The sequence below is a fragment of the Crocodylus porosus genome, unplaced genomic scaffold, assembly GCF_001723895.1.
Source record: "Crocodylus porosus isolate Cpor-Errol unplaced genomic scaffold, CroPor_comp1, whole genome shotgun sequence".
NCBI classification, from domain to species: Eukaryota; Metazoa; Chordata; order Crocodylia; family Crocodylidae; genus Crocodylus; species Crocodylus porosus.
This window is the reverse complement of record NW_017728914.1, coordinates 8,449,088-8,466,014: the sequence shown is the minus strand read 5'-3', so window position 1 is coordinate 8,466,014 and position 16,927 is coordinate 8,449,088. Positions and strand designations below refer to the sequence as shown.

At 39.3% G+C, this 16,927-nt stretch overlaps 1 protein-coding gene across 1 annotated transcript in view; it reads right to left on the bottom strand.

The window, feature by feature from the left end:
• The window catches only part of LCP2 (lymphocyte cytosolic protein 2), a 53,290-nt gene that overhangs the window by 12,419 nt on the left and 23,944 nt on the right, over window positions 1–16,927 (bottom strand). Inside the window, exons 4-14 of the mRNA XM_019534852.1 lie at window positions 11,088–11,153; window positions 9,619–9,650; window positions 8,271–8,308; window positions 6,260–6,455; window positions 4,989–5,089; window positions 3,092–3,161; window positions 2,713–2,796; window positions 1,729–1,754; window positions 1,615–1,634; window positions 1,404–1,508; window positions 384–414 (exon numbers count right to left, since the gene is read on the bottom strand). Coding sequence (XP_019390397.1) covers window positions 384–414; window positions 1,404–1,508; window positions 1,615–1,634; window positions 1,729–1,754; window positions 2,713–2,796; window positions 3,092–3,161; window positions 4,989–5,089; window positions 6,260–6,455; window positions 8,271–8,308; window positions 9,619–9,650; window positions 11,088–11,153 — 769 coding nt within the window. The remainder of the gene's footprint in view (window positions 1–383; window positions 415–1,403; window positions 1,509–1,614; window positions 1,635–1,728; window positions 1,755–2,712; window positions 2,797–3,091; window positions 3,162–4,988; window positions 5,090–6,259; window positions 6,456–8,270; window positions 8,309–9,618; window positions 9,651–11,087; window positions 11,154–16,927) is intronic.

Here is a 16,927-nt window from a genome sequence, read left to right as displayed (position 1 = left end):
GCCCTCAACAGGGTAGGGTGCAGGGAGAAGATATTCAGCAGGCAGAAGCTGTCATTGTTCCTAGAGCAGAAGCAGTGAATTAGCATTCTTTGAAAAGACAGCTTAAGTTAGAGAAGCCAAAACAGGAGTATGCAAAGTCAGTAGTGACTTCAAATTAATATTGGCCTTAATTTTTGCTTCTCTAATTTCTAAGATAGTGTATCCAGTGAATACATTGAACTTTGTCTGGAAGAACTAACTAAAAATGAAGGCCTATGTTAAGAAAGAATTATTAGTGTCTGGGGGCTTTTAATATATACGGGTGATAGCCCATCTTAAACAGAGTTTATGCCATTTAAGTATATTATAATTAAATTAAAATATTTACTTTGAAATATACTTACATCAGGTTTCTTTTCTGGTGCCCAACCCTGCCTTAATTGAAATAAGAGGAGAAAAAAAATGTAGATGGATGGAAAAATCAGTCATTTACTTTCTCTCTATTTATACACATGGCCATAATTTTAGCAGAGACCTCTGATTATATCAATTCTTTCAAGCACAAAATTACGCAGGTGTAACTTCTAATCTAGTTTCTTATTTTGCTTAGATAGACACCTGAGTTTTTGATCTGAAATCATAACCAAAGGTGGTATAAGGCCCTGATCCTGTAATGAGCTCTATATAGATGCAGTAGGCCATTTCTGATGTGCTTATTATAGGACTAAGGCATAGTCTAGCAGCTCTACATTGGTGACTGCATCTGCAATCTTTGACTTCCAGAAGTGGAGCTGGAAACATGATCTGGCCTTTAAATTTATCTGAGCAATGAAAAAAATATTGTTCCCTTGGAACTTTTATCCAGAGTGGTGTAGTGCTTGACAGTCTTGTATAAGGAAACATGGTTTCATTTCTAGTATTTAGATTATGCTAGTCAGTTAATAGAACACATTTTTTCTTAATAAAACATAAGACCTTATTTAGAAGCTGGCCATGAATGTAGGAACTTGTAGGGTAGCAGAACTGAAGAGCTGGGGAATGGTTTAAACCTTTCTCTCTCCTGTATGCTATAAAAGGAATGTGGGCTTGAGTGTGGCAATGTGGATCATGAGACAGGTTTCTAACAAGAAGCCGAGAAGGCTGCTGGAAGAATCATGGAGAATTTTCCTCTTTCTCTGTGATACATTGCCCTTCGCTTTCATGTTTGGCTGAGAGATTTGTTGTAGTGGGCCCTGAAAGTTCAGGGCTTTTTTTTTTTCTTTTACAATAAAGAACACAGCTCATAAGCACTGCTGAGAACACTCCTGCAACATTTACAGGTATTGGTATTTCTGAAGAGATTAATTACATTAATTTATGTAGCATTTTCATTTGTTGTTGTTGTTGTTCATATTTGAATTTAACATAAAAAATATTATTCTTACCTTATGGGTGGTAACTTCCTTCCAGGGGTTGAGTGACCTCTTTCATACCTCTCAGCTGGTGGTATAGGAGGTTTTTGTATCTTTGCTAACTGCTCCCCCAGAGATCTATAATATGAGAGGTATGTTGTGAGATCAGGCATTGTTTAATGTAGTATCATTTGGTAACCCTGATAGTGCATTTATGTATGTAACCTGTAGTGTAAATTCTTACCTTAGATTTGGTGTCAGAGACTGTAAAACAGTAAGGAAAAGTTAAAAGAACACATGAGTATGTTTCAATGGGGATTGAAATGTACTAATAAATGCCAAACAAAAATCCTCTTACCTTTTCAGGAAATGGCGGCCTCTTTCCTGAAAAGAATAAACATTTTTTTTCTAAAACAAACTTAAGGTAATCAATATAAAGTTTTCTAAAACAGTGGAGGCTCATGAGGTCAGTCTTTGACTACCTTGTTTGCACAGTGAATTTAATGGACCCAAACTCAAAGACCCAAGTCCCCAGAGGTGTAAGTGCAGGAAAAGATACTTGGGCTCTGAATCATGACAGTCTTATGAAGTTATTACAATGAATAATTTCTCACCTGGTATATAAAGTTGCATCCCATTTCCAAATTATTTTCTTTTATCTTCAGCGTTGTTATTGGCTCTTTCATGCCATTAATTGATAGATTAAGGAGCCATTAATATTAGCCTTCTTTTTAAAAATGTAATGGCATCACATTTTATGTCTACAATCGTCATTTATTTTCCTGTCCCCAAGTAAGTTTTATAACTCCCTTCTGAATCCGCTTAAATTTCTCAACATGCTTTTAAATACAGACAGCAAACCCAGATATAGTATACCACATCACAGAAGTAGTAGTAACAATGCTGTATTATCTTTTCTCTTCTCTTATAACAATGAGTCTCAATCAGGGTGCCACAAGATCCTTTTAAGGTGTATTCACAAGATTAAACCCAGAGATTTCAAATAGGAATCCATATTGTCAAAAGCATTCTGACCTGTTAAGGTCTCCCTGAGTTTTTTGCAACAGAAGAATTGCTCTGTTTTTCCATAGTCAAAAAACAAGTGCTAAGATTTTTTGAGGGGTGCTTTGAATCAGAGCAGAAAAATCAGTTTCTTTCTTAAGACATGAACTGTCTTGGATTTTGGAAGGCTAATTTTTAGGGAAAATGGTGAGTGTGGTATGCAAATATGGCATATTAAAACATGTTTCTTGGAAAAAAAACCCTACTACTAATAAAACTTAAATTGACAAAACTGAGCAACAAACATCAGCAGTTGATATGATGGTAATAAAATACTGACCTGGTACTGGGCTCTCTCTTTCATATGGTGGCCCAGGACGATCCAGTGGGGGTTTTGTGCTTCTGTCTATAGAAGGGGCTGGGGCTAAATAAAAATATTGTGTAAAACTAATGCATAAATGCCATACAGAATAAAGTGTATACCATATCTATTGTGAACTGATTTCCCTTCTTCAAATTGAACAATACAATAATGTAGTTCATAAAAACTGGAAGGAATAACCAGGAGGCAGGCAGAGATTAAACTGTATATTTTTTAGAATGAGCTATGCAATCCATGGCAGATTAGCAGGTAGAAAGAACTACTAATATTGCTATAGCTGGAGACAGTTTAAATGTGTGCTAAGCCATAGCTTAACCTGAGACAAGTTTGCACTTACGTTTTAAAGGTTTGGTGCTTCTATCTCTAGTCACATCGTTATTGTTTGATGAAGGAGGGAAAGATGGCAGCTAAAATAAATTGTTTTATAAATGGTTAAAGTTAGTCTCAGCATTCCAATTCTATGTATAAGTCATTCTCAAACCCACCACATCACAGCTGTCAACCTTTGTGTCCTTTATGACCTAAAGGCCCTTTGTGCTCTGCTGCAGAAGGTTTTCTGGTGGAATCCCTTTTTGGCAGCTGTACATATATCTATGTGCTGGATGCAGAAAACACAGTCCAAGGTACCTTCAAGGATAGGTGTGAGCAAGCTAAGGGCAGTAGGGAAGAACAGAGATAACAGTCTTACATCTTGCAATTTTGCCTTAATGCAGCAGGGGTATATGATAGACAGTACACTTTGTATTTCTGATAATAGACTTTTGAGGAGAGAAATGCAGGGCCAGGAGGGCTAAGCAGTAGGGCTGTGTGAAGCTTCCGTCACTGATTCGATTCTGAGGAGATTCAGCCTGATTCAGTGGCCAAATTTCTGAATCTGAATCGAGTCAGAAGACCCTTTAATCTCTCCAAATCAAATCAGAAACCTCTGCCATGATTCAGAGAGATCTGAAAGATTCAACGATTTGGACATAGACACAATGTTTTTTATACATACCTCAAGGTACCAGGTGGCTTGTGAATGCTTAGATTCTGGGGCAGGTGGTGTCCCACAGGAGCATGGGAGGGTCCCCAGTATGCTTGGCAGCAGACCTGAAGCATTTCCGGTCCACTTCTGGGTCTGCCACCAAGCACGCTGCCCCCTCTCTCCCTCCACGCTCCATCCGCCCCACCATCACAGCGTTCACAAGCCATACCTGGTACCTCGAGGTATGTAGAGAAAACATTTAAAGGTATGTCTATGTCCGAATCTTCAGATGCAGCCAAATCATATGGGGGACAGTGATCTGAATCAATTAATCGAATCACTGCCCCCAATTCGGGTTGAATCCAAATCTGGATTGAAGACAGCCTGTTTTGCACACTCCTACTAAGCAGCCTAGAGGGGGCAAAGGAATCTATAGGACATTGAGAGAGCTGCTGTGGAAGTCGATCTACCAAGTTATTCCTTCTTATTGGGAGGACTGAGACCAAAGATAAAGGTGTGTTTCCACTTTCTTCAAAAAGAATGAAAATGCTTGCAATTAAGCCTGGGTATCTTCAGACACCTATTCTGTGCCCCAGTTTTATATGGATTTCAAGTAATACAGCAGAGGTATAGAACAGAAGGCTTGATAATTCATACCATTTGTTAGGAGCTACCATGTTTAGTAATTAACTTGTGTCCACTGTAGCTTACATCTAGACTTGGGCTAGAATACAGAGATACTGCACAGCCAGATTTATGCAGAAAAAATGGTGTCAAAAGTTCTGTTACCACAATGGCTGTTAGTGGATTTGAACAATATGAGAAAATTGTCCAGTCTTCAGCAGAGGAAAAGCAATGAAGGGACTGTTACCACTAACATTTTTCTTATCTTTGCCTGCTTCTTTGCAGATCAATTCAATTCTCACTTCTTGAATATCATTAAGGACCAGATCTTAGAAATGCTTATACCTCTGTATAGTCCCATGGAATTCCCTGAGATTTGACTAAAAGTATATAGGGTTGGGCCTGCAAATCTGCTACTGAGATAATCCAGAAGAATCTATTCAAGGCTGAAGTTTTCTTGAGAACTGACAAAATTCTCACAAAGTAAATGGCAAAGCCGTACTGGCAACCAGTTCTGATTTTTCCCACAAAAATCATAATTTTTATAGAAATTAAGTGCATAAGCTTTCATGTTGGATATGATGATATACCTGGACCTTATATAAGGTGCTAAGTAAGGGAGCTAATAAAAGGAAAAGAAACATACAGAAAGGCCTCTCCCGCCATAGGGTGATGGTGTGGGAGATGAACCAGGGCGTTGTGGTGGAATAGGAGGCTGGAGAGGTGATCTAGCAGTCGTAGGTCTATCTGAAAAGAAAAATAAATAAACTTAACAACTACACAAAAGGGTTATTTCATGTATCTCCTACTAGGTCTTATGAAAAAAGAGGCCTTATATAAAATCTCATGCTTTCTCTTAATGTACTGTAAACTAAATATATGGTTGCTTTATTTACCAAGTCCTCTTCAGTTCTGATCAATAAAAATGTTCAGCCCAATTTTCTGTCATGCACACATAGTACTCAATGCAAACAGAAGTGTGTTTTGCAGGGATATAAATAAATTGTGAGTCACAACTGTGACCCACACACTTGTGGGTCAATGGAGAATCAGCTCCAAGAAATTATAACTGCAGAAAACTGATCCCACTTAGACCTGTTTTCAGTGGATGCTTACAACTCTTTTGTTAGAACTGACTATCCAGGAGTTAAATACCAAAACAAGTAAAGAAAGTAAGTGTGTTTAATTCTATGCAGGTTCCAAACTAATTGTTACACGTTACTTAGCTGACATTTTACTGTGTATGCATATTCAGTGAAAGTACTTATGTGCATAGGTGGACACTGCTGAACACGGTACCCATATAGCACACCATTGAGGTCAGGAATAACAGGATGTATCATTTTTAATCCTTGGTCACTCTTTGGTCTGTCTTCTATGACTACCAGCTGGAAGCATGGTGAGTTTTGTGACGTGCACAGTATTTGTTAACTTTCCCAATTACATGCATGGACATTGGCTGCTTACAGACATTAAAATAAAGTGCTTTACTGGAGGAAGCAGAGCATTAGTTTGACCTGGCTCTGCAACATCTTTATAGATCAAGCACTTCAGCAGGGCTTTTTGGTGCTTTTATCTAAAGCTGATTCAGTCAGTAGATAAAAGCACCAAAACCCCCCACTAGAGTGCCTGATCTATACAGTCATTGGGTGAGGTGGGTTCAACTAACATGATGCCTGTTCTGGGCATGCGCTGGACTCAGCATGGGGCACACACAGTTTCAAATAAAGCTCCATTTGGTTTGTTTTTTTTTAATATCTGTAAGCAGCCCATTAGGCCAGACAACCATCAAGTTCTAGTAAATCAGTATTGTCACAAATGTTGGCATGAGTTGTATTGTTGCTTGTGAGCTGATACCCTTAAATCCCATTATCAACCCCATAAGTCACTTGCATAATCCCACCTTCACTTACTTACCTATATAGTCAGTGTTGCTTGGAATTGATTTGGCAGGAAATATGACATTATGGTGTGCTGCATCATTGGATGGAGGAGGTTCATAATCATCACTATCAGGTCCTGCTTCATCCGGTTCTTCACTTGGAGACTCATAGTCAGCTCCATCATCCTGTTCATTTTCATTATCTGGGCTCTCATAGTCATCTTCTTCGTCCTGTCATATGTGAGTGAAAACCTGATGTAACCACTGGGTACTGCATGGCTTAGTAAAAATCTCTGTAAGGTGTTGCCCTTCACCATAGAACAGAAGTCCCCAAACACCGGGCTGCAGCATGGTACCAGGCTGTGAAGGGTTGGCTGCTGGGTCATGGCATGGGCCCCCACGCCCACCCCCCTCAGACACCCATCTTTCCACCTTAGCAAGCAGCTTCTGCTGCCAACAGTCACAGAGTTAAAGTTGGGCAGCAGTGCAGCCCTGGGTGGGAGACAGTCGGCTCCGTGCAGCCTGTCCCGTTCCCATGCCAGGCTGCAATATAAAAAAGGTTGGGAACCACTGCCGTAGAAGACACGAAATCAAACAGGAACAATTTGATTCTTTACTGAAATGCGGTGGTGGGACGCACTGGTGGAATTAGCCAGTGGTAGTTATTTACAAAAAGCATATAATGCTTTTTGTCTTAAACTGTGGTATCTTTTCACAATAGCATCATTAGCTGGAGTTTGAGATGGAAAAGTTACCCTTTTGAATTTTTTCTTTCCTATCTATGTTCTTATACAATTTCCACCACCTTAGCATTGGAATCACATAGATTAATGTTTTAATTCTTAGAAAGAATGGCAGAAAAAGGTACAGGTACAGGACCTCACTTTTACATCTCATCCAAATGGTGGTATTTGCAAGTAATAGTATGTCTTGGGAGCAAGTTGAGGCATTCATTCAGTGGTGGCATGATCAGTAAGCTGTTCATCTTTTTAATATAATTTCCTAAAGCAACTAGGATTTTGTTTGGAGTTTTATAGCACTGTATTAACCCAGTCTAATTTGTATATTCTGTAACATAACAGAATTTCAGCCCAAGGTGACATGACTGTAGCTATATCGAGCCAGTGTAACTTGTTACTGATATAAAAAGGCCATGACAAGCTTCTAGAGTGGGAGTTGCAAAAATGCTCAGTATTGACCAGCCTTTGATTCTCCTGAAGGCAGTGGTAAAATGGCCACTTGTTTCAAGGGAGGGAATTGCATCAGCACTGAACATTTTTAAAGCTGTATAATAAGGTTTCGAAATACTGGCGCTGGCTGCAGGGCTAGTCAGTATTGCACAAAGTAAGAGTGTTTGTTTCTCAATTTGTTTGTATTCAGCCAACCAGCTGAGGTTTCTTCCTGTTATCTTCCTGCTACATTTTCCATACAAAAAGAAGGTTAAATGCATACTTTCAGTCTAGATTGTTTTTTCCATGATGGGGAACAAAAAATGGAGGGAACAGATACAAATGATTTATGATCGAGACAGTGACTCACTTTGGTACATGAAAGGAAGCATGTAATGGTGGCAATGTTTTCAGCTGGAAAATGTTTCCTTCAACTTCTAAAGATGCAGATCATAGTGGCCAGAATGGCAACATACTTTTTTCTTTTAAGCTACAGAGCCACACTTCCTTTACTAATCATTGTTTCCAAAGGAGTGTAACATAACTATGAAATATGGTTATAAATCCATCTGAGCAGAGCGCAGGCTGTGATCTCTTGATCCAAACTGAACCAAGAATCAGGACAATCACAAAGTTTTTGTTTGGTTTTTTTGTGTTTTTCATTGCTGATGTCAGAGTATTAGGCATAAGAGAGCTCCAGTCCTCCCTGCCTTCTGTTCTTCCCTCCCTGTCCCCAAACAACCTCAGAATTTTCCTTTTCTTCTACTTCTGCTGGAAAGGGGGGGAGGAAGAGGCAGGAAATGATAGAACTTATGATAAAATTTAGACCACAGGATCTGCTTTTGGGGGTTAAGTGTATGAAAACAATAATACTTACAAATGAAGACCAGCCCCCATCCTCTTCTTGACTGTATCCTGTGTAAGGAAACATATAGGTGGTCCTTCATTAGCACATCATGTTGACTTTAAAGTATTAAAGTTTCATCTGATAAAAAGAGATCCACACAGCAGCTGAGCTACCATTATTATGCCGCAATAACAGGCTATGTTATCCAAAAGAAAGCATGCACACAGTTCCCATAGATGCCAACAGGCATTTTGTACACAATTTAGCAGGGATGTTCTCAAAGATAGTAGTTGGTTTAGCAACCTTTATGTAACATGACACATGCTATTACTTAAAATGTGCCCTGCTCTTCTGGATTTAAATGCTAGCTGAAGTGTTTTCAAAACTGACTCAGCTATGAGAGGGAAGGACCGGTGGCTCTGTGGAAACACAGGTGCTCTTGGCCCATTTAATAAAATACTTGAAATAAAATCTGAGTGAGAGACTGTCTAGCCAATAATGAGTGACTGTTGCAAGGAGCAGGACATAGGTGCAATGGGGAAGCATTCATGTCACTATCTCCCTACTTCCTTTTCCTTCCCCACACATATTTTTACTCTTAAAACCCATTTTTTTTACTTCTTTTCCTTTTGTCTTTCCTTTCATCCACTCTATCACTTTTTGCAATTTTCACTTCTTGTCTTTCCCAACTCATTCATGGCCTATTGCTTCTTCTTGCCCTTCATGTGCTACTCTTCTTTCAGTCCCTTTCCACTTTCTCCTCCTGCTTTTCACATTTTCTCTTGCCAACTTCTTTCACACACACACTCTTCTCTGTCTTCCCCCCATTGTTATTTATGATCTTCTCATATACGTGTTCAAGAAACACCATTAACACAGTGAGGCCAACATGAATGTTCTTCTAGTCTCACAGGAGGAATGCATGGGACCCTCTGGAGATTCTCCATGCCAAGTATCTTCTGATTCAACTGCTTGTTGATGAAACCTTCTTTTAATAATAATTCTGAAATAAGAACCTTATAAAATGTAAGTATTGACTAGCATAACATGCTTGGCTGGTAACACAAGTGAGGGCATTTCTAACTGGGGAATGAGGTTTGGTTCATGCTCATATCTGAAAATCAACACTAGCTTAGATAATTTTGTTGCTGTTTAATCATGGAAGTTCTGGATAGATTGGTTATACGAGCTGAGTTACAGCTTTTATATTTTGTAAAGCTGAACTCAAGGTAAATAAGAAAACTTAGATCAATAAACTGAAATAACATATTTTTCTTACTGAGTTAAACCATGTGGTTATCAAATAAAGTATAAACATGAAATAAAGTAGTTTATCTTTTTAAACACCATAAATTTATAAGAGCAAGCACATATTTACCCATCTGCTCAGCAAATTTCTGTGTTGGAGGACTGTAACAAGATAACAAAAAAGTAAATTCCTTCAAATATTATTTCTTAAAAATTAAGTAAAGTTTAATGCAACGTTTGGCATTGTTCAATATTTCAAAGTGAAGCTTGCTTTTCACTATATGACATCATTCTTATTCAAACACTTAATTATTTTTTGATCCTCGGCCTTCAAAATCCTCAACACTACAACACACTTAGGAAGTAATTCCATTGAAATGGGGGAGGAGGGTGCTGCTTACTGAAGTTGTCAAGTGTGTATTTTTGTTTTGTTTTTGGAGGATTGAAGTACATTCTGATGGTTTTTAATTATAATTTGGTTCAACACAAAAAATGTACTGCCTTGAATCATGGGAATAGCTATTTGAAAGTAAAATCACACTTTCAAATCTCACTCAAATCTTCAAAGTAAACAGGTGTAATGTAGACATTCCTTTGCACAGAGTTCATAGCAACATCCAATAGAAAAATCTTACATTATTGTAAAGATTACACAAAAATATACTATATAAAATACACAAAATATATACTATATTTTCAGTACATTTACTATCATATTAAGTATTATAAATATGAAATTTTACACATTAGATTAGCATGCCTATAAAGCACACCTATGTTGGTCTATTAATAGTAGTAATAATTGAAATTGGATTCCCTTTGCCAAAATACAGTATGGATCTTGCCAATATCTGGAGTCTTTTATTTACACCATGACAACAGTATATTTCAGCTGCACTAATGGTGTCCAACCTTCTGGCCCCATGGGCCAGATGAGTGGCATGGGGTTGGTCTGTGGACTGGATGCCCTGGTCTTTGGGGAGTCCTATGGGCCCTATGCAGTAGATTGTACTTAATCAGACCAGTGCACAACCAGATCCAGGGATGCAAGGCTGGGCCACATGTACATTTGGGCCAGAACACTAGATTGCAGCCACAGACCAACCCAGCATGTGGCCCAACCCTGTGTGCGCAAATCTGGCTGTGCATTGATCCAGCCACACACTGATGTGATCTAGTGCTCAGGGGGCACATCTACACATGTGATTAATGCAGATGAAAAAACTCTGGAGCTTGTTGCTCCAGAGATTTTTGCTTCCAGGCATGGCTGAAGGTTGAGCACCACTGATCTAGATTGTTCCCAATATTCCCTTCTTCATTGACTCCCACACACATCCTTGAAATCTAGAAGCCCCCAGGGAAGTTGTTCTGGAGTAATTCTTCACAGCCATCCTTCACATCTCCAATTCCAACACGATTGAGAGCAACAACTGGGTATGACCTTGGAGCATGTTTACTGATGTAGTTATGAGATCAGAGTGTGTGTGGGGGAATGGGTTGTCAAGGTGTGCTTGCAAACATCCCAACAGGGCTATAAGTTGCAAAAGCCTAGTTTGTAAAGGTTGGACTAGATTAAAGAGGACTAAAATATTTACTTACCGTTTTGGAAAGAAACTAATTTTGCCTTCGTTCCTGTTTATTTCCTGACTTAATTTGCTTATAATTCTGTTAAAACAAAAATGGCTATTAAAAACAGATTTAACCACCTTTAAACATTTATCTCCTCTTATACTTTTATTTCAGTGATTTTTTTCAACCTATTTAACCCCTTTGAGGCCCCCTTATGGTAAATAAATTTGTTGAATGCAGAGATTTGAATTTGTGGCCAGTTGGATGGCCGTTTATGGCAGACCTGTGGAGAAACTTTCACCAGGTCTGAAACTAGTTTTAAGCAGTGTTTAAACAGCTCAAAGTTATGTCTCTCCAGGGCTGGACTATCTCTGGTCCGTGTTACCCAGCTTGTGTTACAGTAATGTTTAGGCCACACTCTAGGCTACATGTTAGTGTAAACACCTCATCCCGCTCCTCCCCTGCTGGCCCAGATTGGGCCCTCTTCTCCCTACCCACTCTCCCCAGCACCCCAGATCTGTGATGAGTCAAGGTCTGATTCTTAATTCATATTATGCATTTGTCAGGAAATAACCCAAGGAAAGTCCCATTAGAAAAGTCTGATGAATATTAAAAAACTTTTAAACATATAACTTCAGACCTCACTAAGAAGCAGGTGCAAATAAACGTATTACTGGAAATATCAAGAAACTAAAGATCCTATTCATCTGGGCTTGACAACAGTATTAAACTTTATGCATTTTCTAGTATGCTAGTATTATTTATTGCTGTGTAGTTGCACCATAAAACTTAAACAAGGCACTCAGGCTTTGGAGTGTATCCGTATTACAGTCATAGATTACACCAGCTAGTAAGATTTAATAATTGACTATTTTTTCATGTTCTTCTCCCTTTTCTATAGTTCATTAGACAAGTATCCTGTAATTGCTTCCAAATTTAAGAAACAACACCAGTCATGTGAACTCTGGGGAAATAACTGTTTATTTCTCTTATAACCTGGATCTGAAAAGATTTTAACACATACATCATTTTACATGCAGTTATTTTTAAGTATTTTAGTACATTGGGGCTTAACAAAGATAAGTGCAAAGCTGGAACACTTTAGTATTAAAAAGGAACTAATATGTTGTATCCTGTACCACCCAAAGAACCTTAATATCATTTTCTGTATTCCTTGTTATTTCTCCTAATATTTTCTTGTCTTACGTTTAAATTAAATTACTAATTATTCAGGGGCAGGATGGCATTTATTTGCTGTACAAAGTTCTATGGAAACACAGTATGCAGCAAATGTAAAAAAAAATAACAATAATTTGCAATAACAATGACTTTGCAGTCTGAAAATTATAAAGCTGAGTAAATTGAAGTCAGGGACACCCTTGTCTTTGCAACAAGTATGCTCCAAAGAAGAAAGATGGAGAAAAGAGTTTAATAGTTTTTCAGCTTTCTTTTCTACCACCAGCAATGTAGAATTCTCTGATTTTGTGCAATTTCAACACATTTGCCCCTTAAAAAATTTGGTAATACAAATTTATTTAAGAGATTTGGGTTGGTTGAGGCTGACATCTTTCTGAGAACAAATTCTAGAAAGCATAGGAACACCAAATTATAGGATGCTTCTTAACTCTTCTAGATCATATAGTCTGTCAGCACCAGTAACAACAAAGTCTTCATCCTCACAAAACACTTCCTTCTGCTGCAGCTGATAAGGAAATACACTGCACCCAGCACATGCCTTTCCCTATGCAGAAGCTTAGTTAAACCATCAAAACTGGGCACATATATGTTATACTTGAGGGAGAAGCAGGGTTAGGAAATATATCCATGGACAAATTCAAGTGGGAACAGGGTAAGGATATAGGAAGGGTCTTAAATTGGTTTAAGTAGCAAAATTCACTGTACACCTTCTAGTTTTAACAATCCCATGAATTGGGATGTTAGCAAGAATTATATAAATGGAGTCTTGCAAGGCAGAATCTGCACTGGCAACCATGCAATCTTTCATTAAGCCAGGACTGCAGGACAGTCTGTGAGGGACTGAAAGTAAATTTGCTCATTTGATCATATTGGAATAAATTAACCATTTGTTGCCTCAGACACTTACAGCTATATTATTCTTCTCAAAAGAAAAGTATTTCCCTACATATAATATCCACAAACCACCTTTGCTTAATCAGTGTTTAAAATGCTTGAGGCCAAGAGTTTGAGGGTGTGATATTAAAAAAAGAATGCAATCTTGCTTAGAAGTATGTGCCTTTAGCAATAAATGTTTTACCGAATATTTGTTCACTGAGATAACATAGTCTTAAACTAGGTAAGGAAGGAAGGAAGTATCTAAACCACATCGCCTTGTGAGATGGAGGAGTGAGTGATAGGACAGGATAAGACATTTGCAGAAAATGTTACTCATAGACATCTCTTTCTCTGCTTCTTCTACCAGCTCTTCATTTGAAAACTGGCAAACTGTCAACAAGTTTAAAAAAGATATTCTCACACTGGCTTTGTTTGTTTAACTTCAAATGTTAAAGGCACAAGGAAAGTCCTGATAGAAATGGAGGCAGAGAGAGACGATGAATAAGGGATACTGATGAAAGATCCTTCCCTCAAGTGACACAACCTTTTAATGGTGTAGAGACTGTAGTCTGTTTTTGCCTATATTGCACTCCAGCCCTGGGAAACAGATTCTGCTAGACAGATTTAGCAGTATGTAGCTGTTGAGATTGCTGTTTATATTCTGACCACATTATCTAACCAAGTTTTCTGAAAGTGCTGGAAACTATTATGATGGGTGCATTTACATTTGCTGAAGAAACAGCATGGATTATAATGTATCAGTGCAGAGATACAGATTAGCAAAAATAAAACAACTTAGCATAAAAATTGGTGGTGCTGCTTTTGTGATTGTTGATTTATGCTGTGAATAGATTCTGTACTTGCTCTACTGAATTTATAGAAGCATGACTGAAGTTGAGCTCCATTTTACACTGAACCAGAAATGCAGTATCTTGTAGCATTCTTCATGAAATGGAGAATATTTTCCCTCCCCACATGCTCACAAAATTACAAAACTTGCTTTGAACACAAAATGCAATTTTCTGAGAATTTACAAAATAAAAAAGTTTTGTTTAAAATATTTAAATATATTTTATTTAGTATCTAATATATTTTACTTTTAATTATTTAAAATGGGTCTCCTAAGAAATTTAACATTTAACTCATAATGGAATATTGAAATTGCACATTTTACTTAAAATCACATATTTTTAAAAAAAAATAGGTTACAACTCAGCTAAATTGTTAATGATTGTTTAGCTAACTCTTAGGGTTATATAGGCTATAGCCATTGCCATATGAAGTCTTAAGTAACACCAGTGTGACATAAGAGGTAATCCAACCAATAAATTGCCACTCTCCCTCTACTGCTCTCTACTGCTCCTTGTAACAACTTTATAATAAGAGAGAAAAAGGGTGTGTGTCATCTGTTCTTATTAGTTGTTGGCCTTTGCTTTTCTTTCAGAAATAAAACCTGATCAATACCCATTTTGTGACAACCTGTTATGGAGTAGAAGACTAGTAATATGCCCTTCAATTTCTCCTTTTAGAAAAAAAAAAACAAATTCTCTCTACCTTATAGGTCTCTGTTTTCTAATCGTCATATCATTCTTCTTGTGTTCCTTACATATCTCCAATTTGTCTACACCTAGTTTAAGAATGAAGTGCCCCAACTAAACACTATTTCAGCTGAGGCTTCAATGGTACTGAAAAGAGAAAAAATATTACCCAGCCATTTCTAACATACAGCACATCTACTACAACATCCTAAAATGACATTTACTCTTTTTGCAACAGTATCACACTGTTGACTTAGTTAATCAACAGTTAATTTGTAATCTATTATACTACCCAGATCTTCTGCCATATTGCTACCTATAATCCCTGTTTTGTATCTGTACATTTTCTCTTTTCTCTGTGTAGTATTTGCACTTGTTTTAATTGTATTTCACCTTTTAATTTGGTCAAGATCATTTTGAATTCTGAGCCTGTCCTCTGAAGATTTGCAGACCCTTGCAACTTGGTGTTTATCAGCAGATTTAATAAATAGATTTTCTAATCTGTCATTCAAGGTGTTAATGAAAATACTGAATAGAATATAAGTCTTTCATTTTATGACATATATTGCTGCTCAGACTTGTCACTAAAGGTTCCCTGTAAAAGGGTGGTCTGTACATTTAAGAGGGAACAGTCAGCCCTGTTAAGAAGTTACTGTTCACGGGTCAGAGCCAAAGGGCTCCCCTCCTAGTACCTGGAATAAGGCAGCATGGTGTGGTTTTGTTTGTTTATTGTCTATTATGCTTGTTTGTTACATAAAGGTAGTGTTTTGTTTGGGATGGGCAGGCAATTATTTTGGGTGGAGGGCCGCTTAAAGAGTTTTGGTGAGCTATTGAGGGCCACATGGGTAGCCCTGCCCCTTGGCAGTTGCCCTCTTGGGACTGGAAGTCCCAGCCCTAATCCCTGACCTTTGCCACCAGAAGTTCCACAAATTGCACCCCCCCATAAGCCTTTTGGGAGGGGGGTTCCCATCTCAGAACCAGAAAAATCCAAATCAAACACTAAAATTCAAACACCTACTGTAACATATTTTAATTTTGTTAAATAAATATTTTTGTCATGATTTATGTTTGCATACTATATATAGAGGTGATTGCATAATAACTCAAAATTAATTTTTAGTCTTGTATATTGTGGGGGTGTGTATGGTGGGTTGTGGGGGTGTGTGTGGAGGAGTATGGGGTGTGGGTGTGGTGGGTTATGGGTGTGTGTGGTAGGGGGGTTGGTGTGTGTGTGTGTATTGCATTTGTACTGTGGGTGTGTATGGCAGGGTGCAGGGGGTGTGAGTGTGTGTGTGTGGTTGGGTGTTATGGTGTGTGAGGGATTTGAGGAGGTGTGGCTGTGTGTGGGGGGCATAGGGTATTTTGGGAGTTGTGTATATGTGGGGGTTATATGGGCGAGGTGAGGGAGGGTAGCAGGGTGCAGGGACCCCACATACTTCCCCCAGGGTGCAGCAGCAGATGGGAAACTCAGGGTTCAGGTGCCCAGTGGGGCGTGGCTCTGACCAGCACTGAAGATCACAGCAAGGAACTCAGCCTCCACTGGGCAATCTGTATCACCAGCGCTTCCCGTCACTCAACGTATAGCCCCCACACTCATGCAGCACGGGAAGGAAGCCCAGCATGCTGGAGCCAGCTGCCTTCCCTGCTGGGGCTGCACAGTGCAGGAGGGAAGCCCCAGGCCCCTTCCCTGGGAGGTGGGGAAGGCAGCCATCTCCAGCATGCAAGTCTTCCCTCCTATGCCCAGGGAACACTGGGGCTTTATGTGAGTGGTGGGGAGTACCAGCAATACAGACCACCTGGTGGAGGATGTGCCCTTCTCTGTGATATGCAGTGCTGGTCAGAGCTGTGCACCAACAGCCCCCTGCGCCCTGAGTGCCCCGCCTGCTGCTGCTGCTGCCACTGCTGCCACTGTCTGCTGGGGCTGCACACTATGGGGGGAGTGTAAGAGGAGGGTCATACCCCCCACCCTTCCTCACACCCGTACACTGCCCACCCAAGCTCTATGCTGCCACCACCCCCCTGGGTGGGGACTCTGTGCTGCTGCTATGCCCACACTCCACACTCCTCATTCCTGCCCAGCTGCAGCCTTGCCCCTGCTGCTTCCCTACCTGCTGGGGAAGAGGAGCAGGTCCCCAGGAGCTGTAGCAGCAGCAATAGCAGCCCCACATGGAAGCTGTGTGCTGGCCCGAGGGTGGGAGTGAGGCAATAGGGTTTGTTTGGGGCTCTGTGTACACAGGTGCTTTGTTCCGCCCCTTGTAG